At 43.0% G+C, this 24,200-nt stretch overlaps 1 protein-coding gene across 2 annotated transcripts; it reads left to right on the forward strand.

Annotated features, from left to right (window-relative positions):
• Positions 1 to 12,686: 12,686 nt before the first annotated feature.
• Positions 12,687 to 24,198, forward strand: LOC119179127 (uncharacterized). 2 transcript variants are annotated; one of them, XM_075890486.1, is made up of 6 exons: positions 12,687 to 12,824; positions 14,598 to 14,692; positions 15,344 to 15,546; positions 18,010 to 18,068; positions 19,670 to 19,774; positions 23,845 to 24,198. In XM_075890486.1, the coding sequence occupies exons 2-6, from the start codon at positions 14,655 to 14,657 to the stop codon at positions 24,055 to 24,057; spliced, it is 618 nt and encodes a 205-aa protein (XP_075746601.1). In that variant the 5' UTR covers positions 12,687 to 12,824; positions 14,598 to 14,654; the 3' UTR covers positions 24,058 to 24,198. The 2 variants fall into 2 exon arrangements, with proteins under 2 accessions (XP_075746601.1, XP_075746602.1); XM_075890487.1 differs by lacking the exon at positions 12,687 to 12,824 and having other exon boundaries at positions 14,034 to 14,692.
• Positions 24,199 to 24,200: the final 2 nt, after the last annotated feature.

Genomic DNA, 24,200 nt, shown 5'->3' on the forward strand with positions numbered 1-24,200 from the left:
GTTCTCCGGCAGCCGAAGGGACCTCCAACGTTCTATGGATCGTGAGGCGACGACCAGCAGACAACCGACAACTGCCGTTACAATCTTCTACGACGCTTCGTGGAATACCAGCCCGGTGAACGTGTTTGGGTTTGGACGCCGATGCGCTGACATGCTCAGTGAAAAGCTTCTGCGACGGTACCTCGGACCGTACAAGGTAATTCGACGTCTCAGCCCACTCAATTACGAGATTGTCCCCGACGGTGTCACGAACTCTCAACGACGCCGATCCCGACCTGAAGTCATCCATGTCGCGCGCCTCAAGCCATTTCATGCGCGTTAACGAACTGAAACAGTGTAACTTGTTGTATTATTGCTGTACCGTAATTTATTGCTTGTACATTCTTGCATCATTGTTGTACTTTATCTTCCATTAAAGCATCAAGACAATGCCTTTTTCAGAGGGGGGCAATGCCACTTTTCTTTTCTCAAGTTTTGTTATCGCCCCAATACAATACGTAGTTCTCAGCGCCAATCATGCTTGCAGTCTTCGAGAAGCTTCAAGACTATAGTAGGTCATTTTGATAAGATCACGCCCGCTCGTCGAACTACACAGATTATTCTGGAGCCTGGTCACTGCTAGCGATAACGCTAGACGATTGGATGGCAAGTGTATAAATGCTAACGCGCTTCGCCGCTTGTCAGTTGATCGACGGCTGACGATTCGTTTACCGCTATCAGTGCAGGTCTGCTACTGTGATCCCACTTTCCGTTTACCAGGCACACGTTCGCCCAAATAAACAGTTGAACAGTCATCGTACTGTCTGCTTCTTTGTCGACATCCCGACTCTGTGACATTATTGTTATTATTTGAGAGGTTTCTGGAAAGCATTGCAAAAGTACACACTGGCTTTATGTACTATTTGCCTTTAGTGTCCGTCTAACACTCTTGCAACACTTGCCCTGGAAATTGTCGAGGCATATTCAGTTTGTCATCAGTCACGTTCAATAGAGTTTGGCAAATCACCTACATACATTTTTTCATCAGCTGGAAAAGCCATTAGCAAACAAGGTGAGGCAATATCTGAAACCTTTAACACACATGGAGTAGACACAAGTGAAAAAAAAACACTCCTGAATGTGGCTAGGCAGCTTCACAGTACTTTCAATACATACTATTCGCTTGCACAAAAACAATAATTTTTCGCCATTCTGCAAGGAGTCATGTATCGCAACGAAAATTCTTTCAATAGAAAAATATTCATTATCAGCAGTTCGCACAATGCTGGAATCACTTTTGTTTGCCCTTGTGTAACGCCTGCTGTGTAATATGGTTCCCTTGAATGAAAGACGAAAATATTCATACCAAGCACTTGCAGGCATATACACTGAGCGTAAAGCAGCAATTTCTTCAGCTGTCAGCTTGGGCACAAGATCAGCATTTCCAAACAATGATACCGCATCAACGCATGTGACTGCCGAGGTTTTTGGATAACCAAGAAGAGAGGAGGTGAAATCTTTCACCTTAGTTTCAAAAGAAGTCAATGTTAATACGAGATGAAGCTGCTGCAGCATCACTGGCCTCTCTACGACCTGATTTGGTACCCCTTTGGCTCCTGTTATCGTCTTTAGAAGCCGTCCATTACCGCTCTCAAAGACAAACGCTGAATGTGCCCATAGCGGTCCGAAGCTCTCGGCAGCAGATGCGAGGTGTAGCAACTGGTGCAAGTTGAATGTCATGAGGCGTGGACTGTATAGGTTCTTTGCCCGAGAGACGAACTCTTGCAGTAGACGACCTGCATAATAAATGTGCAATACTAAATGTAAGCCATGGTTCTGAATGAAACCAAACACTGCAAAAAGCCTAGTGTGATGATGCAATGGGCAATTCATCAGCCAAACAATATAAATTGAAATACTCAACTAACTTTAGGTATTGCATTTCTGTAATGCCAATTACATTGGTATCTACACTTATTCATGGAAAAACAGGAACTATGGTGTGTTTTTTCAGCTTTCAGCAATAATTACATACATACAATCTTCTACTAACTCTAAATTGACAACTGCTATTTTTTGCTGTAAAACACTCATGCACGTAAAATCATTTTCAGAAATTTTTAGGTACACTGTGACAGCACCAAACTAAGAAAATTATGGGTGCAATCATCACCAACTATAAAAAACCTTGTCGTATAGTCGTAACGGGAAGTGAAAACAATGGTTGCACTGAAACACTTAGAAATAATTGTAACGTGCAGCTTCAGCACAAATTCTTCTAAGATTATAGATTCCGCAAGTTTTCAATGGAACAATCTTTAACCCATTCACTTTCACAGCCACCATTAAGTTGGCTGCAACAGGAGGCCGATGTGTCAGTGACCGGCACTGCACTAGCCGTCCTGAAAGCACTTGTTTTTGTGTGGCACAACATACAGTGAAATATTCGTAGAATGAACCCCACAATAATGAACTTTTCAGATTAACAAACTTTTAAAATATCCCGCGCCGACTGCTAATAGTTTCAATGTAAAATTATTTCACTACTACGTACATACTTCAGAATAGCAAACTTTTCAGAATAACGAGCGTTAATTTAGTTCCACATTATATCAACAATGCCTCAGTACAACGAACTTGTGTTCTGGAATCTGTCGCGACCACCGGAGTGGTATGCAAGCAGACGAGAAAGCGAACGGACGCCTTGCTTTTCGGAAGACGTGCGATGGTGTCGAGGAAAAAAAACAAAAGGACGACTGTTTTCTTTCTTTTTGTTGAAACAGAGACACTGCAGGTTTACAAACAGGCGGGCGCAGAGGCGAGGGCAAGACGGGAGGGCAAGGTCAGCGACGCAAAGTGGGAGTTGCGGAGCAGGAAGCATGGGCACTGAAAACCTGAGACAGCAAGAGAGCAGAAAGCGAATCGAGAGGAATTTTCTTTTTTAGCACTTTTTTTCTTTGAAAAAGACAATGACAGCCATGACGCTTCAGTTGTTTTTTCAAAAGCCTTGGTTTTTCGTTGTGTTCATCTTTTTTCGGTGATTACTTATCGCGTCCGCAAAGCAAGTGGGTGTTTACGCTGCGATGATACTACAAATGAGTTCATCTCAGCTTGCGACGAAGAAGCGGAAGCAGTTTTCACTAAGCGAGACAATGAATATTCTTCGGCAACTGAAAGGCAAAGAGCAGGCTGTTGTGACCAAAGAACCGAATTGCACCACAGAAATGTGGATGAGCTGGAGGCCTTCGCGCTGCAAAGTTTGTGCTGCTCGCGTTAAAAAAAAACAGACTTCCTTAAAGTAAACGTGCATTTTTTGGTGTTTACTTGTGCATTTGTTTTTTTTTTCTCACGAAAACGAGTTTAAGGACCCACTGTTGTAAAGGTAAGTTGTTTTGGTCAGTGAGAAATAAGTATTTATGATTAATTTTCGAGCTTTCGCTATGACGACCTTTCAAAATAACGAACAAATTTCTACGGTCCCCTGAAGTTGGGTATAGCGAGATTTCACTGTATACTGCAACCGGTTTTGTTTTGTTTGGTTTTCTTGACACCAGATGAACATATGCGGCCACAGTTATGAAAGAAAATCATTGTAAGAAATAGAATGTTCTGTGAGCACATGCATATTTCTCTTAGTGCAAGCATGGCAGCATGGTGTAGTCTGAGCCTCTCAAAGGAGGCGCTTCTTCAGATTGTTTTTTTTTAGGGCTGAAAGCATTGCTGACAACGATGATTTTTCACTCCAAGTTCTAGATTTGGAAAGCACCGACCGTGACAGAGACGATGCAGAAAGATGGAAGTTTCACTTTACATCATTTTCGGCCCTGAAACGATTTCGATGATTTCGCATAAACATGTTAAGCCAGTACAGCAAGTCCTAAGAATCATTCACAGACAGATCTATTTAAGTTCTTGCATTTACTATTTAAAATACTTTGAACATGCGAATTGCAACAGATCACAGTGGCTCAACCGAATGAAATGGCAACTTCCCGCATTCACAATATGTAGTACCTTTTCTTTTAACATTACGTAGCACCGGTGACTGATCTAACTCGATGTCTAGTCTCGCCCTGCCGCGGTGGTCTAGTGGCTAATGTACTCGCCTGCTGACACTCAGGTCGTGAGATCGAATGCCCGATGCGGCGGCTGCATTTTCTATGGAGGCGAAAATGGTGTAGGCCCGGGTGCTCAGGTTTGGGTGCACGTTAAAGAACTTCGGGTGGTCGAAATTTTTGAAGCCCTCCACTATGGCACCTCTCATAATCATAAGGTGGTTTTAACATGTTGAACCCCACATATCAATCAGATTCCTAGTCTATGTCACTGAACCTCTTGTAGACAGCATGCATTATCTGCCTGTGTTACAATATGCTTTGTGTGAATGTGAGCTGCACACCATATATTGCCCTAGCTGACTAGTATGTCAAAAATTTTGCTATAAGAGACTTGTAAGCTGCAATGTCGTGTAAGAATCGTAAGGCATTTTGTGAAAGAAATCACTTCAGCTTGTCGCTGCAGTGAGAGTCGGGCTCGCGCTATCAATTATAATGCCAGAATTCACGCGTCAGTGGCTGTAACTCTACCCCTGAAGACACAACTACATTGCCCAAGTTTATGATTATTGGTGATTGCTTGTCAAATACTTTCTATTTTTCCACATGCCTTTGCACATTGTCGATGAGCAGGAGAGTAAGTAAGAACGGTTTGTAGTTTGGCGACATGTTACGAAGCACACCTCAAACGTTTCATGTGCTCCATCTTTGATGCCCGATGGTGTGCTCTGCAGGGTGCACTCGATGGAGCTCGACCCATCGTGTGCACTGTGGCCAGCGACGGTTGGCTGTTTGAGGAGTTGAAGATCTCTACATGAAAACTGACAACCCTACAATCTCTATAGTTCAGCAATCTGAGCAACTCACCAACACGTTGCAGTTGTGGCGCAGTTAGCTCTTCTGAAAGAAGTATGTGCACAGCTTCAACGAGGAGCACAAAGTGGTTAAGGTAGCACTGGGGCAGGATCCCTGTACAGGTTGGCACAGCGTAGAACAGGAGCCAGTGCCGCCATTCACTTGCCTTCCAATGGCAGCGCTCTTTGATTGAGCGTGGAAGTCTGGTGAAGCACTGAGGAGGCCTGATGGAGAGCAGCTTCTTGTCCACTTGAGCCACAGTTATTGGGCACCCTGCATACAGTGCAACATTATATACTTTATTACAAAATTTCATATATGTGGCAGATAATTTTGTAAGCAAAGGGACAAAGGGGGACACTGTCCTCTACAGAAGGATGAGTGGCAAATAATTGCAGGCACCAGAGACATGCTGTAAGAGAGTTTGTCCAGTTGATGTCACTTTTTTCTCTTTTTTACTTCCCACCCCATTTCATGTAACAGCACCAGTGTACCTCACATTAAACAATTAACAGAACTTATATGTACATGTCTGTGGCAAGAAAATAAATGGAGAAAAATCTCAAGAAAGGACACACATTAACATGTCACAGTAGCAATTCTGTTGGCCTTTGAAGTTGCTTTTCACAAATATATGCTTTATTTATGACTATATGTCAACGAAGATGAAGTTTTCAAATAATTTATATGGACACTGAAGAGCCAAACAATTTTTTGCCCATCAGTAAAATACAATTTCACAATCCCAAAAATGTCATTCGTACTACGACACGACGCTTAGTAAGAAAACCTGAAAAGAGAAAATGGGGGTGGCGATGCAACTTTGAGATTCCCACACTAAACTCCATAATATACGAAATTTCGTACGCATCTTCTGGGCCTTACATAGCTTCCAAGAGATAAAAATGAAGTACATTGTTTATCTGTGGGTGCCACAGACATAGCATATGAAGTATGAGAAAATTTCATTGAGCCAATGCCACGAAAATACCTAAAGTACATTTAGAAATTTCTTATGTGACGCATGGAGATTTTGGAATACAATTTAAAAATACTTCAACCTTGATTTTCTCCGCTAATAATCAACTCATGGTGGTCAAACATATGCCATTACCATTCTCAGAATACACTTTGTCAATTCAAGCAACATCACTGTTCCTCTTTGTGTCCCTCTAAAAAGAAAATGAGCATGCACTTTAGTTGCTAATAGACGGCAAAGTGTGTAACTAGTGCCCATGCATAGGCTATATTAAGTAACCAACCGATATCTCGTTCCGTTAAGACATCAACTGAAAATGCTCTTACTTTTTTGTTAAATACTTAAAGCAACAGCTTTTCTCTAAATACTGCTGCAATCACGTGAACTGTTGACCTACAATGATTTAGCCACGCAATCTTTCTTGTAAAGCATGTTCATATTTATACCAGCCATTTTTTAAACAATTAAATTCAAGAATCTGTATTCATACTTCAAACCAGTAAACAAGATATTTATCATACATCCTCTGTTCATTTTTATAGCTAATTTAGCAACAGGTATACATGCTTCTTCAAAAAATTCCAGGAAATATTCAGTGTGATGACGAAGACCGAAACTGGCTATCAGGCACAGACGCGCACGCTAGGCGAGCGAGGAGGAGAAAGAAGAGGCAGAATAAAACAGCTTGCCCGACGAACGGGTGTTGTGTCTGTCTTGCTCATTACATCAGATTAGTTGGGGGAATTTTTTGGTAATGAGCTATGCATTGTACTTAGTCAAAGGCACAAGGCTACACTCAAACCACCTTGTAATCTACAAGGCAATACTAACCTATGTAATAAGGCTCTTGATTGTTACTTGAGTCAAACCAAGTATCAGTGAAACACCTAGTGACGCCCAGAAGAACACAGTGCATGTATTCGACTGTTTGACCAAGCACAAGGTCAAAACCCTTCAGACACGAGAGTGGTGAGGGCCCTTTCAAATCATTCACTGGCTCTCCAACGTCGATGGCGAACTTCATATCTCGAAGCATGCCCTTTGCTGTCCGCAGCTCCTCTGCTATAACATTCATGTACCTCTGGCCTCCTGAAAAATTATGTCGTAAAGTTTAAGCAAGCACTAAGCCTGCATTTAATCGCGTAATATAAATAATGCAATCTACACACAGGCTCATAACAATATTTTAAGCCACAAACCACATCATGCCAATTTTATTTTCTGTGTACTAGATAAGCTAAGCTTGATCACTTTTAATTTTGCAAATGAAGCTTAACTGAAAAAGAAAAAGCTTATGGACTTCAGTATTCAATGATAGAAGACTCCTAGATACAGAATGGAGCTTGCATGAACGGCGGCGACGCTATGAACTCTGGGTAGGCAGCCATTTTTTGTCAGAGGTAGCCGGGGAGTGCAGCAGCGTCGTCGTGTTTGCGAGCGTTGGCGTAGCTTGCAGGCGTGATCGAGTGTGATCGCGAAACGAAGTTAACTCCAAGAAGTGTCGTGCTTGATATCAGCGTCACCGCAAGACTACACTGCAACGCTGTGCCAGAAAGACCTCGAGCAGTACGAAGAACAGAGGAGAATTTGCTCAGAGTGACCCATTCACACTTCGTGCGGGCGACTGTGTAAGCAACATGTACTTGTGGCGGCGCGTCGACAGCTCCGACATTCATGAATTTTTCGTTCCGAAGCCGAGTTTGAAAACCCTGGAGCAGATTAAGCCCAGAAAAGCCCTCAAGGGTCAGAAGTTTGTGTAGAGTGGTCGGGCACGGGAGCCGTGGGTGAAGAAAGTCGCCGCCAACACCACGGTCGTCGTCACTCAAACAAGACGTGTTCAATTGAGGAGCGCTATTCTCATGCATGTGCGTCGCACACCACGTAGAATAACAGCACAGTGGGATGAGAGCAGGCTTCGTTGTTCCCGGTCATGCATGTGCAGTGCGCGGCAAGGACCTCACCATCACTCTTGGCCATGAACAAGACTTTGAAAGCGGCTTGTTAACACACTGGAAGTTGAATCTGCACGGAAACAAACATTAGCATCTGCGGCAAAATCAAGTGATTTAACACTTCTTACTTGAGTGTCGACGACCACGGTATCGGCAGCGAATTTCTTTAATTAGGACTCCCACAACCAGCCACTCGTCACAAAGTTGTGGCCCTTGATTTCCTTTCTCGACTATAGCCCCCGGGTAATCAAACTCGCCCTCGGAACGAGAAATTTATGAATATCAGAGCTGTCGACGCGCGGCCACAAGTGCACTTTGCTTACACAGTTGCCCGCACAAAGCGTGAATGAGTCACTCGGAGCGAATTCTCGTCTTTTTTTGGTACCGCTCGAGGTCTTCCTGGCACAGCGTTGGGGTGTAGTCTTTTGGTTAGGCTGGCATCGTGCACGACTTTTCTTGGAGTTAAATTTGCGTCACACTCGCACTCGATCACGCCTGAAAGCTACGCCAACGCTCGCAAACACGACTGCACTGCTGCACTTTCCAACCGCCTCTGACGAAAAATGGCTGCCTAACCAGAGTGCCTAACCAGAGTGCAGCGTCGCTGCCGTTCATGCAAGCTCCCTATATTGTAACAGTAGCTTTAGCACCAGTTATGATGGCACAAAAGTTATGCATCTAATAGAATGTATTGTGCATTACTAGAATAATTTACCTTCATGATGCTCTCCACAAGCGTAGCACCAGGGGCAGCCAAACATGCCATTGAACTGCACCATGTTCATAACTGCGGCACGGGCAGGTGCGTCGACACAGCAGCAGATTGCATGAACTGTAGACTTGATGGCTGAGGATGCCATCCTCCAGACTAGGTGGCCAAAGTTGTTCACTTCTTCCACGAACTTGCCCATGAACAGTGACATGTCTGGATTGCGTCCAAACCAAAGACCACCAACTAAGCAGTTTTTCATACGATAATCTGGTGGCAGCTCATTTATCAAGAACTGAATGGGCCATATCGACGATGTTGATGACTTAAACACAGGGCTTCCATCTGTGTTGAATGTGATTGTCAGATCCATCTTGTCTACTTGCCCATTCTTGCGCAAATTTCTGAGCATTGTCCCACTTGTTATGTCATTGAAAGCCCCAGATGTTAGGTTGTTCTCATCATTTAACTGCGTGAGTTTTCTAAAGAGAACATCCTTGGTTCGAGCAATTACCGATTTTACCTGCTCTTTTAAATTTATAATAATAAAAAAATTGCCTTTGGCCTTCAATGCAGAGACGTCATTGTCTACACAACAAGTGGGACACCTCATGGTTTTTGCGCCAGTTTGGGAGTTCAGCAGGCTGCCACAGTCATCGCAATAGAAAAAGTGCTTGACTAGGCTCTTCGTTCTGGACGACCACATCTTTCGGAACAAGTGCTTCGTTCGTGGAAGAGTGTTTCCTCCGAATCCAAAGAGGCCATCAATGAGACTCAGGAGGTCATCCAAGGCCACCCAGCTGAGGCCATGCGTTATGACAAAGGCCATGATCATTATAACTGCAGCTGCCTTTGTTGTCGTCGAGCCTGGCAGAGTCTGAGACTCCAAGTGGGCAAAGTCTTCAGCCAACAACTCCGACTCATCCAGAAAGGTGGGGCGCACTTCTTCAGACTCGTCGCCGATTTCAGCGTCACCATCACTTTCGAAACTGTCGTTACAGTCGCTGAATGTCTCGTCCATCGATGAAGGCTCATCCTGGGCTCCCTCTGATGCTTCGGAGTCTGTGTCACCTTCCGCATCAGTGAGGGCGTCGAAGCTGTCATCATCAACAAGGTCATCGGCCTGTGGCGGACGCACGTCCTCTGGACTCAAGCCGGCGTTGTTGTCGGGACCGAACGAATCAGATGTAGAACTCAAATGTGAGTTTAACGACACGTCGTCGGCGGTCAATGCAGGGTCACATGACGACGACGGGTCACCAGAGGATATTTGAGTTTCTGCGAGAAATCGGTCATCCTGGGAGTCATACTCACGAGCGCGGCTGCGCTCTCGTTGCTTCTTCCAATACGCAGTCGACTGCGGCAGTACGAATGGCTCGTCTCTGTCGAGGTAACGCTTCAGAGGAATCCTGGGTGAACGTTGGTTCATTTTAAAGGCTAAGGCGCGGGCTCACTGAGAGCACTGGGAGCAGTAGCTACAGCAGAGAAATGACTAAGTGGCTGTCCCTGTGACACTTTTGCTACTAAAATCAGGAGACCGAACCATCGCACAGTCAATTTTATGTTGCCTCAAATGCCTCGAACTGCCTCGGAAAATACACACGGGAAAACATGTGAAGCCCTTGCAGAGTGTACATTTTAGTTGCAAAACTCCCGTCATTCACACGTATCGAAATTTTAACAAATAAAAGACCCTTAACAAGTAATTACCAATTTTTGCGCCATCTGTTGTTTGTATTCTGTACAATTATGTTTTTTTGCATTTTGTATTGCAGTGTCTAGGTGACGCGAACATCAGCTAACATTTAAAAAGTTGGACCAACTGCGTGTCTATATTTTTGAACGCAGTTGTGCAATTCGTGCAGTTCAAGAACTCTGCCTTCTAGTGGGACTCTAGATAAGTGGATGTATAAGGCACGACCTACTCTAAATGGATAGATTATTTGACTCAAGTACCCAGCTGTGCCGCATCTGTGGGCAAACTACATTAGTGAATATTAAACGTTGCGGACTATGGCGCGTGCAGGCAAAAATGAGGATGCATACAGATGTATATATTAAGACATTAAAATAGAAAGGCGCAATAAATCGACCTTATCACGGTGTATTTGTAAAAGCACATTTGAGTGGTTGTGTGAGAGCCCTCCGAAGGCTCTAAAATATTGACGTAACTGAACAGCTAAGTTCAAAGTAAACATTGCGCAACTAAAGAAAAATACACCACAAAGAAGGAACACTTAATAAGGTCGAGCGCAAACTGTTTTGTTGCTCTCGACCTGTTTAAATGTTCCTTCTTTGTGGTGTTTTATTTTTTTTCAGTTGCGCAATTTTCCTTTGAAGCACGGAGGAAGGCAGGTGCTTTGAAGTAATGAACCAACTAGCCGCCCAAGACGTCCTGATGAACAACTAAGCTTTATTACTGAAATGAGCGGGCCGTAGGGGAGGAAATAATACATGCATACCTGCTTGCTCTCGTTGCACAGCTATCAGAAAATAGAATTCGCCACTTTGAGACACTGTCAGAATGTATTCAAGCGACCAAATCAAACTTCGATCCTATCATTCAGAATTGATGATAAAGTTTTTTTTTTCACCCGCGTGTACCAGCTCCCAGTTTTCGTCGATAGTCTCTACCACGGTAGAAAACACCGATGATCTTCTGATGTGCTTTGACCATTGACTATAGCTGATCTTGTAGATGAATAGCACTTGTCGAATGCCGTCTGTAACATTACTTGTTTTTTTTCTGTTTTTGTTTCAACACTTATAAATAAACGTGCTGCGACGTCAATTCGCAATTAATGATTGCGGTCTTAATTGTCGTGCTCGGGCTCTCCAAAGTCGAAGCGGGCTGGACCCGTGACGGGTCAAGAAGCATTAGCTCACTTGTGGGGTGTTTCTTTTGACCCACTGAAACCTATAACGCCTTCAGTCGGTTATACTGCGGTCGCAATGCACTCGTATCGCTATCTTTTGATCTAGTCGACGTTTCACGGAGATCTTCTATCGTGTCCCTCCTTACAGCTCCACGCGGGTGAAGAGATTTCGCAAGACACTTTGTATTTGCGGGCTGAACCAAGATTCAGACAGTCCAGCAGGCCCACGACGTGGCGGTGAGGCTTGGCCTTGCCATCCCAACGTGGGAGCAGCCCACAGTCCTTGCTCTATGAATACGGGAGTTACTCAGGATATCAGTAAAGTTTACTACCTACGTACCAACATAATATGATACGTTGGAGTTTCTTGGTGCAACGTATACAGACATGTCCGCACTGTACGTCTGGTCAGACATCCTCAAAGGTGCAACTGAAATCGAATGAAACTTTGCAAGTAATAGTGCTAAACTGTGCAATTCAGGAATGTTCAACTCAGCCCTGTCTCAGTGTACCTTTTCTTGTAAGTATTTATAGTACAATAATGTTGGGGCTTCACGCCCAAAAACCACAATATGGTTATGAGGGATGTCACAGATGGTCGCTCCAGAAGTCTTGACTACATATTGGGCTCATGAGTGTGCACCTTAAATCTAAGCACATGGATCCATGGCTCTAGCATGTCGCATCCATTGACCACTGCCCTTGCAGCCGGCATTTCGTCGCCCCAACTTCAGGTCAGCTATCGACGCAAGAATAAGTATGTTAACAATGAACATGTAACTTATGCGTGCCCTCGTATATTGTTAATTATTGCGTCTTTCCGGTAACTTGTCACGCCCGGCCTTGTGAAAGACATGCAATGATGCAAACCTTTCATGTTGCTCTGCTGGTTTGTGAATGAGAAGAGTGGCATTATTAATTCACTTTCGAAATACAATACTTCATTTTGTGCTACAACTTATTAAAAGCAGTAAAGAAATCGGCACTGTTTCATATTTATCAATGTTTCGTGATTCGAACGCTTCGAGCACCCCATTCTCTTCAAGAGGGTGCAGCTACAAAAGCAGACGACACCAGAAAAGCCAAAAGTCGTAAAAGCTCAAAGCAGACGAAGCCATCCATAGCCTCTTAGGCCTATTGGCGCACGCCATTGCTTGCAAGCCCCTCTTCCCGCCGAGACTCTGGTGGTGCGTGTTTTGTTAAATCAGTCGGTTTTTTTTTTGTTTATTATCATGTATGCGTACGTCACATATAAAGATGGCGCGAAAGCTGTTGTGGCGGCCTCACTGATACGCGATTTCAGGCCGTCGTCTGAAACGGACCTTGCCTCAGGCAAGAATAAAATGATTTATTGGAGAGAAAAGCAGGAAGAAGGCGAGCTTGAAGATTACTTTCCTGGCGATGTCGTGGAATGAGCAGGTGAGAAGCGTGCAGCTTGCTGTAGAGCGTGGATGTTCATTACTGCTTGTATGTTTATTTTTTTTGTTTACCATCTCTTCGTGCATTGAGCTATAGCGGCCCTTTGCGATTGTAACAGCTACTTGTATGGTGCAAGTTGTTTTCGTGGATTCTTGGTTCCTGCGCTAACGCCTTGTGCAATAGAAGCGTACGAAGTTGAGTTTGTTAGTACAGATTCGTGGTGGAACACAGCGTAAACAACGATGACGAGAAAGCCCTAACTGGGCTAACGCAAATAGGCAGTGCTAGTCCTGTTTGGTCAATCTCGTCACCGTTCGCGCTATGTTCTACAATGAACGTTGTGCATGCACGAAACATTTGGCTGTGCCGCACGCACGCGCGCGCGCACACACACACACACACACACACACAAACAAACAAATTCAAGGCCCTTTATTTAAACTCTCAAGGCTAGTGGCGTATACCTGTGCCCAATAGAAGTTGGGCAATCGCAGATCATTGTTATGCTAGTAAGCCCGCAGGACAAAGCGCGGACTCGTCAGTCAGCTATTTTTTATGTATTTGGTGAATTATAGATTTATGTATACCACCTTTGTCTAACCCATTGTGCAGTCGTATTGCGTGGGTTTTGAAATTCACCTTACCTCTAATAGATTTCTGTATATCACCTTTGTCTAACCCATTGTGCAGTCGTATCGCGTGGGATTTTAAATGCACCTTACCTCTAACCGGGCCTTGCTACTTATAGGTATGTTTTAATTCGTTCGTAACCACGCATTTTCAACAACATCATTCTCTTTACGACCTAAAATGTTGTCGTTTTTGGGTATGATGTCGCAGTGAGCTTTCAGTGCTAAGTTGTGTGCAAGGTATACACCAACCACACAGGCATAATTACATGCTCCACAGTTGCAAAGTAAATTTATGAAGTGCATGTTGACGCTAAGCTGCCTTCCAAACCAAATAATTTTCTCATGTGACAATCAAGGCAGTTGAAGTGAATGCACGTAAGCCACACATTGGAAACAACTTTACTTTCTCATATCGTTATTCTCTTTCTTCTTTATATATACTGGATTGATTACAAATTCTGTAAGAAATGAATACAGGAAAGAAAACATATAAAAAAGAATTCCTTTGTAGCAATATTTTTCTGATGCCATATTGAAACAGGCTATAGGGCAACAAGTTCAGTGGCATGTAAGAAGACTTTGTTGTGTGCATATTCCTGGTGTGCTACGTCCCTTACATTGTGGATATGACCATCACAAATAAAGCACAGGGGTCTGACAGAAAGGTATGGATTTCGTGCAACATGAAAAAAAAAATGCATGTCACTTCATTCTGCCGGTCTCACTTCTTGCCTTTGTCTCTTTTGTTAGACAGCTTGGCAAGTAGGTAAATGGTCATATCGATAGAGATGTTGGTGAGAACCACTAAGAGCACTTCAGCTTGTCTATGATTTGTAGGGAAACTGTGCTTGTGCGTATGCTTAAAAGTTGGAATATTTGTGCACTGTGCAACAGTTAATTTTGCCTTTACACTTGTTGAATAAGTCCATAATCCACAATTGTACTGCATAGTGGCCCTTGCCAATTATTTTTAAATTATCCATCTTTGTGCCTGACTGTGATTTTGCATGTCATAATTATTCAGACTTTTGGCCACTTATGTGTCATCATTACATTGGTATTGTACATTACTTTGCCTGAAACAACTGCACATGACCTCATCACTTCCTCTCTGAGAAACTTCATTGAACTATTGTTACAGAGTCTTAAGAAGACCTAGCCCGGAAGCTGTTCAGAAGGCGTATCCGATTCCCAGAGCATGTCTTTGACGACGTCCTTAAAGCTGCGCCTTCTCGGGTAACTAAATTTTGTTTTCTTTCTGGCAACTCTGATTAAATGTATTGTACCTCGTTTTAGACTCGTAAGTTGACCTAAAAAAACTCGATCATCATGTTAGGTCTATTAGAAAGGTTCTTCAAAGCTTCTTGCATAGCTATTGCGGCCATGATGGTATGCCGGGAAATACCTGTGCACTGCCTCACGATCACATGCACTAAAAGTAAGCCGTGTCTTGTAAGGAGGAAAGAGAACAAAAGTGCTTGAGGGCATGACGCACAATGAACAAGCGTACCTTCTTGCACCCTTGTCAACCTCAGTTCTCTCCATTGCTTTCGGCATGCTTGCTTGCACAGTTTTCTGAACTGATGTTCGTTCAAGTAGTAGTTCGTTCAAGTAGTATTCTAATGATATTCAATTAGAAGGAAATAAGGTATTTAAGTAAATATGTTATAAAATATTTCGTATATCAAAAATCAAAGGATTTCACAAGTGCCCAATACATTCAATAATTCATTATATATGGCTTGGACTACATCACAACATATGTTGTATATGTGTTAATAGAACTGAAATAATTTCGAGCAAGCACATTTTCATAGTAAAGAATGCGGGCATGTCGAGGCAGTACTCTTCAGCCACGCAGAGTTGTCATGCAGTCTGATTTTGCAGGGAGAGCCGAGCCAAAAAGAAAAGAAAGGAAGCAGCCACACGAAAGGAGGTGGTGGCCTTGTCCGAATCGCCTGCAGCGGAAGGTGAAGAAAGAAACAACAAGATGGCGAGGCTTGAGCAAGAAATTGTATCGTTGAGAAGGAAACTTGCTGACGAAAAAAAACGGAACCGGGAGTTACAAGAGGTCGTGGTCAAAGGGATCGGTAAGCATTTGTGTAGGGTTTGTATAGGAAATTGGAACACCTTGCAAACCCTTGAATTTGAAAGTTTCATTCTGAAGGCTCCTAAAGGTGATGAAAACACTTGAATTTGGGACCAGTGCAGACAGGTCCACAGTGCAATCCGTTATCTGTTGTAGGTTAGCATTAATACAGCAAGCTTCGATCCCCCTTCAGAATTAATACATCTGTGCGAGTTTAGTTGTATTCTGTTTGTTTATGCTTTCTACTATTGTTAATTTCATTCCTCATTCGTCATGTCATCATGTCTTGCTTTTACTCTCTCTACTTATCTCCTTACGAAACTTATGCCTGTTGCATTTATGCTTCTTTTGCCTGCCGGCCTAGGTTGATCACCCTTCCATTTGTATTCCCTCTCTCTTCCCTGTCTTAACGAGTGGTGCATGTGGTTAGTACAATGTACGAGTGGTGGTTGCTTATCCTTCCTAACAATGCTCCCACAAGAACACTACTTTTTATTTGCATGACAGGTTACACTGACAGTCAACTTTCTTGGTAGCCCTTTTCTCATAATCACTGCATTTGTTCTCCCTGTCTTTAGATTTCAATTGCATGTCATGTATTTTGTGACTCTACCTGACCTGTGTTGCCTGGAGCACATGTGTGAGAATAAATGTTCAGTACTCCTAAACAGACTTCACCAGAGCAGGCATGGGTTAGCTGCAAAAGCGGTGCGGTAGATTTTGGTTGTCTATTACAATTTCGCATTTGAAGGGTTGTAACACCCCTTTATTGATTGTAGAAACTTCCCTATTTACGAAAGTAATTTGGGCTTTTGTGTTAAACTCTATAAGTGTAGTAAATTTAGTGATAATTTGACAGGTTGTAGAAAAAATTTCTTGTTTGGGTACCGTAGGGGACAGGGTAAGTAAAAGTATTTTTAAAAAATTATTTGTTTCTTTTTGCGTTATTTGAAATATGGAGCCTTTTCTGAACTATAATCGGTCATTTGTCTTAGCGCAATTTTTTTCATTCTAAATATGACAATATTTCACAACTTCGGTGGAGGCCTGCCATGCCCGCAATCTTACGTAGCGAGGGATTCCTTGCAGTTCAAACATTACGGCTATATGGAGAAGTTACAGTTAGCAAGCCAGAGTGCATTTGGCACATTGAGAAAAAAAAATGGGTGCGGAACTGCGAAAACGCAAGAAAACAAATGCATCAAGCTTTCTGTCGGGAAATACATATCTAGTTGGAGACTTCTTAGTGGTGTCATCATTGGAAAGCACCAAAACTATTGTCGTTAAGTCATTAAAAGAAATAGAGCCAGTTTAGAGGACATGCGAAAAGCTGTCTGGTTCACATATTTTTCCATGGCTTCAAAATATGAATCACTGACACGGCCTTATCGAACGATGCCGTAACTTAGTGTTAATTCAACAAAGCGCAGTTGAATGGTGAACCATTGGTTGATAAATAACACCTTCCAGCATCTGTATTGAGGCTGTTAAGCCAAATTATTTGGAACTAGCTCATCCAGAATACTTGCTCAATGCCTCTATGGGAAAACTCAAAACCATAATGATTCAGTGGATTGTCGTGTGAGAGTGGACTCCAAAAAACGTTTTCCTCAGGCATCAAACACTGTAAATATGCACCCTTGAGTCTGTACGTGTTCACTTTTAATGATGGCAATATAGCCCGTGTCAATGTGTTGAACTACTTTACAATTTCACCAGGGCAGTGCACAACGTAGGACCCACGCACCCTTGAACTGCATTGACAGTACTGTGCTGACAACACGACTACATACCAGGTGACAAGTAAAGGTAGCCAGCCAAGACGTTTCAGCACAAAAAGAAAAAAATTATATTGGTGATGTGTATCTGACTTATGCCTATTGAACGGGTCCGTCAATTTGCTGTTACTCGTTGTATACTCTTGAAATAATGTAGATTTCCAACTTTCTATGCGATTACCTCAAAACATGCTTTTTTCGTACTTAAGTTCCTTTTTCGCAACAACCACCGTATCTAGAATCCTAGATTTCGGCTAGTATTTAGGTAACGTAAAACGGAATATGCTGAAGCACAATAATTGTTGTATGAGAAAGTGCTCTTGTGCAATGTGACATCTAATAGCTATTGTGTGATAGCGAGGCACCTGGAGTAAAAATTTACCAAAAGTTAGCATTACAATTTTTAGTGATAAGTTTGCTTTAGTAAAAATAAGAATGGCTCATTAATACAATAATAAAATAATTACTCCAGCTCTTACGGTTATGGAGAAAAAAGTACATAAACTTCACCTCGACTACATGGCAAATACAGGGCTTACTCTGTTCCCTTAAGTCCCTGAGAAACGTTTGACAGGGCCATGAAGTTCCATAAATATCCTTCCATTTTCTCCTTTCAAACCTTTATGAACCCTGTGTATGTGCAGGAATGATGTTATCCTACTTATGTTTATGAAATATTTATGCAGAAAAATTGCTGGAGAAATTATGCTGCTGCAGCCATCGGGCGGCCAGTCAGCTTCAAGAGGTATGTGCACTTTCAGTATTTCTGAAATCGCATTCAAGATCATTGAAAAGTGTGCTTTTCGCATGTGTTGAGACGAAAGGATGAAGCATTCATTGCCTGAAAAAGTTACTTACCAGGGCCTTGAAAAAATGGGTGTTCTAACAGACTTTTCTTAAAGGACCAGTCAACAGGCGCAGACTTTTTTTTACCACCCCCCAAACAATCTCGGTAATTCGTGGAGTAGACCGCAGTGATCCCGTTTTCTGAGTATTACAGAGCGGCGTGCCGCGCACAGCCTTCATTTCGAAAAACAATTCCCGCCCTCTATTCCTATGCTTGACCAATCTCCTTGCACACACAGTAACGATAACTCGGCTATCAGCGATGTGATGCAGCATGCAGCTCGTTAATTGGTCTAAATCAGGTCTCAACAAACAGTAGTGAAATCAACGACAGTTCCTGTTCCCACTCACAGCATAGACAGAGATATTTAATCATATGAGTTGCAAAACTGCCCTTAGGCTCCATGCAACATAACCGGGACACTTCACTGACCCAGTTTTTGAGAGTAAGCAAATGGTCGCGCCACCTTTTGACAGGCACACCCACATTAAGCGCATTATTTGTGTTTTGTGTTGCTGCTCCCAGATGTCATGTCCGGGTTTCGGAACGCAGTTTTGCTGCAAATAGTTGTCGGCTGCAAATCGAGTGACTGGGCTAGCTGCGGAGAAGTATCGGCACCGGGTAAGCGGGAAAGAACCAGGTGTCGCAGCAATTGGAAGTGCATTGGGACTGATCCAGTTAGCTGATGACGTAAATCGCTGACAGGTTGTCGCAATGCCGAAGTGGGCGGAGTTACGACAGACCACGCCTTCCGCTTCCTCTGAAGGAGACGGGTGGCGAGACTGCACGACAATTTTAAACCAGCTGAACGCGATGTTCTAGCCCCTGTAACTTCCTTAATACAGCACTTATTCACAAAATTCTTGCTTCCTTAATACAGCACTTATTCACAAAATTCTTGCGGCAGCATGTTCACGAAGTAAAAGCAAACATATTTCTCTTTACAACTTTTGGACCTTGGGGTTGTTCACTAGCCCTATAAAGCGAGCTTTCACACCCACTGATTTTCATTTTATTGCACGTAAAGCCGCAGTGGATGTGCCAAAGGAATTGCATACTAGTTCTGCAGGACAGGTGTACTGTGCATCTCATAGTGAAGCAACTTGGCCCATTGACATTAAGTTGGCCTAAATCGAAACAACTGACACTCTTGCACCACAACTTTGGGTTACTTGCTATGCTTCTCATGGGCATTATCACCTACTTGGTGGTCGTGTGCTGGTGAGGCCACGTATAGAGAGTCGGTCGCTGCTTTGTGTGCTAACGTGGCCAGCTCTATTTACAAACCACTCTCGGTTCCGCCCCTCTACATGCTGTTTGACTGAAACTGCAGCTGGGTGCAGTAAAATTGTCTTCAACAATAACAGCCCGATTAACAGACTGCGAGGAACATTTCCGGACTGATAATTGGGTGGATTGCTGCTCATTGTAACAAAATCAAATGAACAATTAAATTTTTATGTCGGTACCTCTTTTAAGCTTGCAAGGCCTCATTACAGGAAATGGATTCAAATCTTAAAGCCATGTGCTTGAGAGGGCCTTTAGATGACCAGTTTCATCTTGAAGAGGTGCGACAGATGGTGACACACAGTCTTCAAGATCAGGTATGCATCACTGGCTTTTCAAAAGTGAACTTATGCTGGGGCAAATATGCCCACAGAGCTCATACGTTTACTTTTGTCTGATTTCATGGACTGTGGCATGATATGCACTGACATTTATAAATGACTGTCTCTCTGCCACAGTGATAATATGCCATCACTGCAAGCACTGGCACATTCAGTGTTAGTTGCACATTAAAACCTCTGCAAGAATATGGTCCTTCAAACAGGCATTGTGGCGCAAGTGTTGTATTTAACCAAGTATGGGCATGAGAATAGTGTTGGCTCATCCAACTCTTGCACATAGCAAAGTTGCTGTATTCATGAGTTTGCATAGAGAAAGAAACAAACATAGCCCGTTCTAAAAAGCTTTCTCTTGAGCGAATTCTTGCCTGAATTTGCTGAACATATGTATTACTGCGTTAACACCAATCTAAGCTGGCCCTGATTTTAAGTCTACTCGCTAAAGTTCGAAGCCTAGGAGAAAAAAAATTACTTCGAATGTAGGCAGAATGAAACGGTGAAGATGGCGTTCACAAAAGGAAAACATTGATTGAACCTGAAGAAGAAAGAAAGCAGTTGGTTCATGATGCTAAGAACTCAAGAAACATAAGCCGCTAGTCCTGTTGTATCCAAAATCAAGATGGGAGCCAACAGATGGTAACAGGTAGTGGGGTAATGGGGGTGAACAGTACATGTGCTTCAGACAGGCTGGCACGGTCTGATAGGAGGACCTATCTGTGTCAAAGGCACTTTGTCATTCTTGGCGTGTTAGTTTCAAGGAGATTAGTAGTGACGTCATCTTTTCATGGTGGCGTATGTCCCTTTTGGTAATCTCAGTCTGAAAAGAAAAAAATCTATAAAGTAGGAGTGCAGCCCTCGCTTTTTTTCAAGTTAGGTTGCGATGTACAAAGTGTTTTCCTGTCAGAGGTTGGGTGCAGGAAAGCATAAAATGAAAGTGAAAGAAGAAAAGAAAAAGAAGGAAGAAAAGGGGGATGCAAAGTAGGAACAAGCGGGGGGCTACAAAGCGGCAGCCGCTACAGACACTACCGAAGAAAAGAGCATGAAATACTTCGAAACCAGCAGATGGGCACTGCGTCTAGCCACCACAAAGGGTTGCCGACGACAGCGGTGTACGTTTATTCTAAAACACCTATAAATGGGAAGGACAGCAACGAAGCAGTTACTAAAAGGGGGAGAAGCAGGCGGCATACATATTGATACGTGTAATGACTGTGCGCTCTTTAAGCCGTTAGCAAGACCAGCTCTCGGTGAATAAATCTTCCCCGTAACTATATAAATGTCAAAATGATGATGGTAAGCGATGCCGGCAGGGGTCTTAAGAGCACGTGTTTATTGGGAAAGGTCATTAGCAAAAGGGGTGGGGGGCAGAGAACTTTTTCTATTGTCAATGAGCTTGAGGATACATGGTAGAACTGGTTTTAGAAACAGTAGGATTGGGCATGTTGGTATAACATGATAAAGAGTGCTTACCAGCGCAAATAACGGGGCAGGAGGGGACAGGAGAATAGACGAGAGAGAGCGCTGACGCTCTGTCTCGTCTCTTCTCCTGTCCCCTTCCGCCCCGTCCTTTGCTCTAGTAAGCACTCTTTATCATGATTTTAGAAGCGAGGAAAGAAAAAAGGAAGCAGTGATTTGAAGGTTCTTGAAAATAAAATTTTTTGTAATGATATATGGATGCATGTATATCTGTACTTAAAATTAAAAGAGAATCAATGATAGCATGATATGTAGGCTTCCTTTTTCCTTTTCTTGCTTCTAAAACCAGTTATACCACGCGTCGGCAAGGTCATTATCAATCCAGAAAGTTCTCTTTAGCATTTTTTCCATCTGTGTTCACCAACGTCCCACTTTTCCCCCATGCCGCTTTTTTTCTTTTCTCCTCTTTTTTAACTCTTTATGGCTCATTTTCTTTTCATTCTCAATTCCCCTTTTCCTTAGCCAACGTGAGGTCGAATTCTTAGAGCGTTTCCCCTGAGCGGGCTACCTGTATGGACACCTGCCCCCCCCCCTCCCCCTATTTTGCTAAGGACCTTTTCCATTAAACACGTGCTCTTCAGACTCCATTCGGCATCGCTTACTGTCATCATCTTGACATTTAAATGTATGCCGCCTGCTTGTCCCCCTTTTAGTAACTGCTTCGTTGCTGTCTTTCCCATTTATAAGTGTTTGAGAATAGGCGTACGCAGCTGTCGTCGGCAACCTTTTGCAGCGGCTAGACGCGGCACCCATCTTCTGGTTTCGAAGTATTTCATGCTCTTTCCTTCGGTCGTACCGGCCGCCACTTTGTAGCCCACCGCTCGCTCCTACTTTGCATCCCCCTTTTCTTCCTTTTTTTTCTTTTCTTCTATCACTTTCTTTTTTTGCTTCCCTGCCCCCACCTCTGACAGGAGAACACTTGGTACACCGCAACCTAACTTGAAATGACTTCACTACAAAGCCCCTTGAAGCTAACATGCCAAGGATGACAAATTGCCTTTGACAAAGATAGGTTCTCCTATCAAAACGTCAGCCAGCCTGTTTGAGGCACTTGTGTATGTTTGTACGTTTGTATGTATGTGTGTCACGTGTGTACATAAGCCGGGTGTTGATTACTAGCAGCTATGTTACCGTCTAGGTACTGCTAGTTGTTCACCACTTTTCTCAATTAAAAATACCACGTTTTCGAAAATCCTCATATTTAAGCCGACCGTGGAGTTTATAGCAAAAAAATTCGAAAAAAAGACTTTGTCGAGATTTCCATGAATATGGTGATTTTGTTGCAAAGCTATAAACCTAGGAGAGGTTGAGGGAACAGTCTTTTTCAACAGGAAGAGGCAGAGCTGTTCCAGTGCACCGCTGTACGTATCTCTCCTCTGACCTTTTCATGTTTCTAGCTCTTTGCCAGAATTAATATTTTTAGCTTACCCCATACTTTGCTTGCAGTCATTCTTGATCGATGTGTGGGTTTTAGTTGGTTAGGTGTTTGTTAACCGAGTTCAGTTTCTGACCAATTTTCTGGACCTTGCAGGGTCTGTGAAATATCAAACAGTCCTGAAAAATAGTTAATACATGAAAATTAAGTTATTTAGATTAGAATAGCCTAAAAAGACTTCAATGACACCAGGCTTCATGCTGTGCTTCGGGACAAGCAGAATTGGATTTATTTGGGCTACGGTAATGTCAGCGCATTGGCAATTGCTGCCGCTGACCGTTGTGAGCAACCCAGTTGGCAGTTCCATCGCACCAAGCAAACGAAACTTGATGCAGGCCGCAAAGAGGTGCTTGCAATGTCTTGTCTGTTTTGTGAGATTTAGCGACGCAGTCAGGGTTCTTGACCACCACTGTCATTGCATACTGTGTAAGCCTTCACTATTTTACCTCCATCGAACTACTATTGCCGTGGCTGCGATTGAACCAGCATGTTTCAGAATATTCACGTTAACTACATTCCTACTGAGCTGCTGCATTAGCTGAGAACACGTTACCCACACAACGGCTCAAAAACTTGAAAAATCTCCAAAATGACCACATGTCAAAGACAACCAGAAAAACTATTACTCTCCTTTCTTGATGTGAAAAATAATCCTTCAAAAAAGAAAAACCTATGGGTGTAGTTTCTTTCCCTATGCAGTTTTGCTTGCCAAGGAAGATAGGACACTGCCTCGAAAATCGGAAGATGTGCACATTTTCAGTTTGGAGGCAATGCAACTTTCCATTGGAAGTCAAAAAACTTGACCAAGCCAATAAAAATCTAACATGGTGGCTTTCAAAATCGAGTGGCACTTTAAAACGAGGTATTTTGTCCAAAAAATTAAACTTTAGGGTAAAATTTGTTTGAAAAATTTGACGCAAAAATGTTTTGTGCTATGGTAATATTGACAACACATTTAATGAAGTCCAAACTATCGAACAAGTCTGAAAAATCTATTGGCGTTACTGGATCTGTATGTGTGAAGTATTTTACACTTTCAAAACTCTGAATATTGAAAAGGACTTTGTTTTTATAAGTTCGTGTATTTGTATTGCACTATGTTAAAGCGCTATCATCTCCAATATTCACTGCAATAAAGACGCCTCCTGCTGTTAAACAAGTGCTGCCACTAGCAGCAGTGGCGGCAGCAGCTCCAGCAGCAGCGGCGGCGGCACTACCAACACCATTTCCAGCAGTGCCGGCAGCAGCTGCAATGCCACCACCGCAAGCTCCAACTCTGGTGGCACAACCTGAAGCCATGCCGCTGGTAGCAGAGTCACCAGTGAGTGTTGCGCATCAGTGCGGACTTTAAACAGAGGCTACTGAGGTAAGGTTCTTTGTCATATCTTTATAGATGGCTAGTATTGAGTTCACACAACATAACCACTTATCAAGCATGACTGCCTGTAATCTTTGTTTCCTATTAGTCCTTGCATAGAACTCTAAAAACATAAA

Source organism: Rhipicephalus microplus, chromosome 3 (assembly GCF_043290135.1).
Source record: "Rhipicephalus microplus isolate Deutch F79 chromosome 3, USDA_Rmic, whole genome shotgun sequence".
Lineage (NCBI taxonomy): Eukaryota > Metazoa > Arthropoda > Arachnida > Ixodida > Ixodidae > Rhipicephalus > Rhipicephalus microplus.

What these genes read in the sequence shown, in the direction of transcription:
- LOC119179127 (XM_075890486.1), top strand. Translation starts at nt 14,655, where the DNA reads ATGTCTTTGACGACGTCCTTAAAGCTGCGCCTTCTCGG. An exon ending in GGTCGTGGTCAAAGGGATCG is followed by an intron (nt 15,547 to 18,009) that starts GTAAGCATTTGT and finishes ATATTTATGCAG; the next exon opens with AAAAATTGCTGGAGAAATTA. An exon ending in CGGCCAGTCAGCTTCAAGAG is followed by an intron (nt 18,069 to 19,669) that starts GTATGTGCACTT and finishes GCCTCATTACAG; the next exon opens with GAAATGGATTCAAATCTTAA.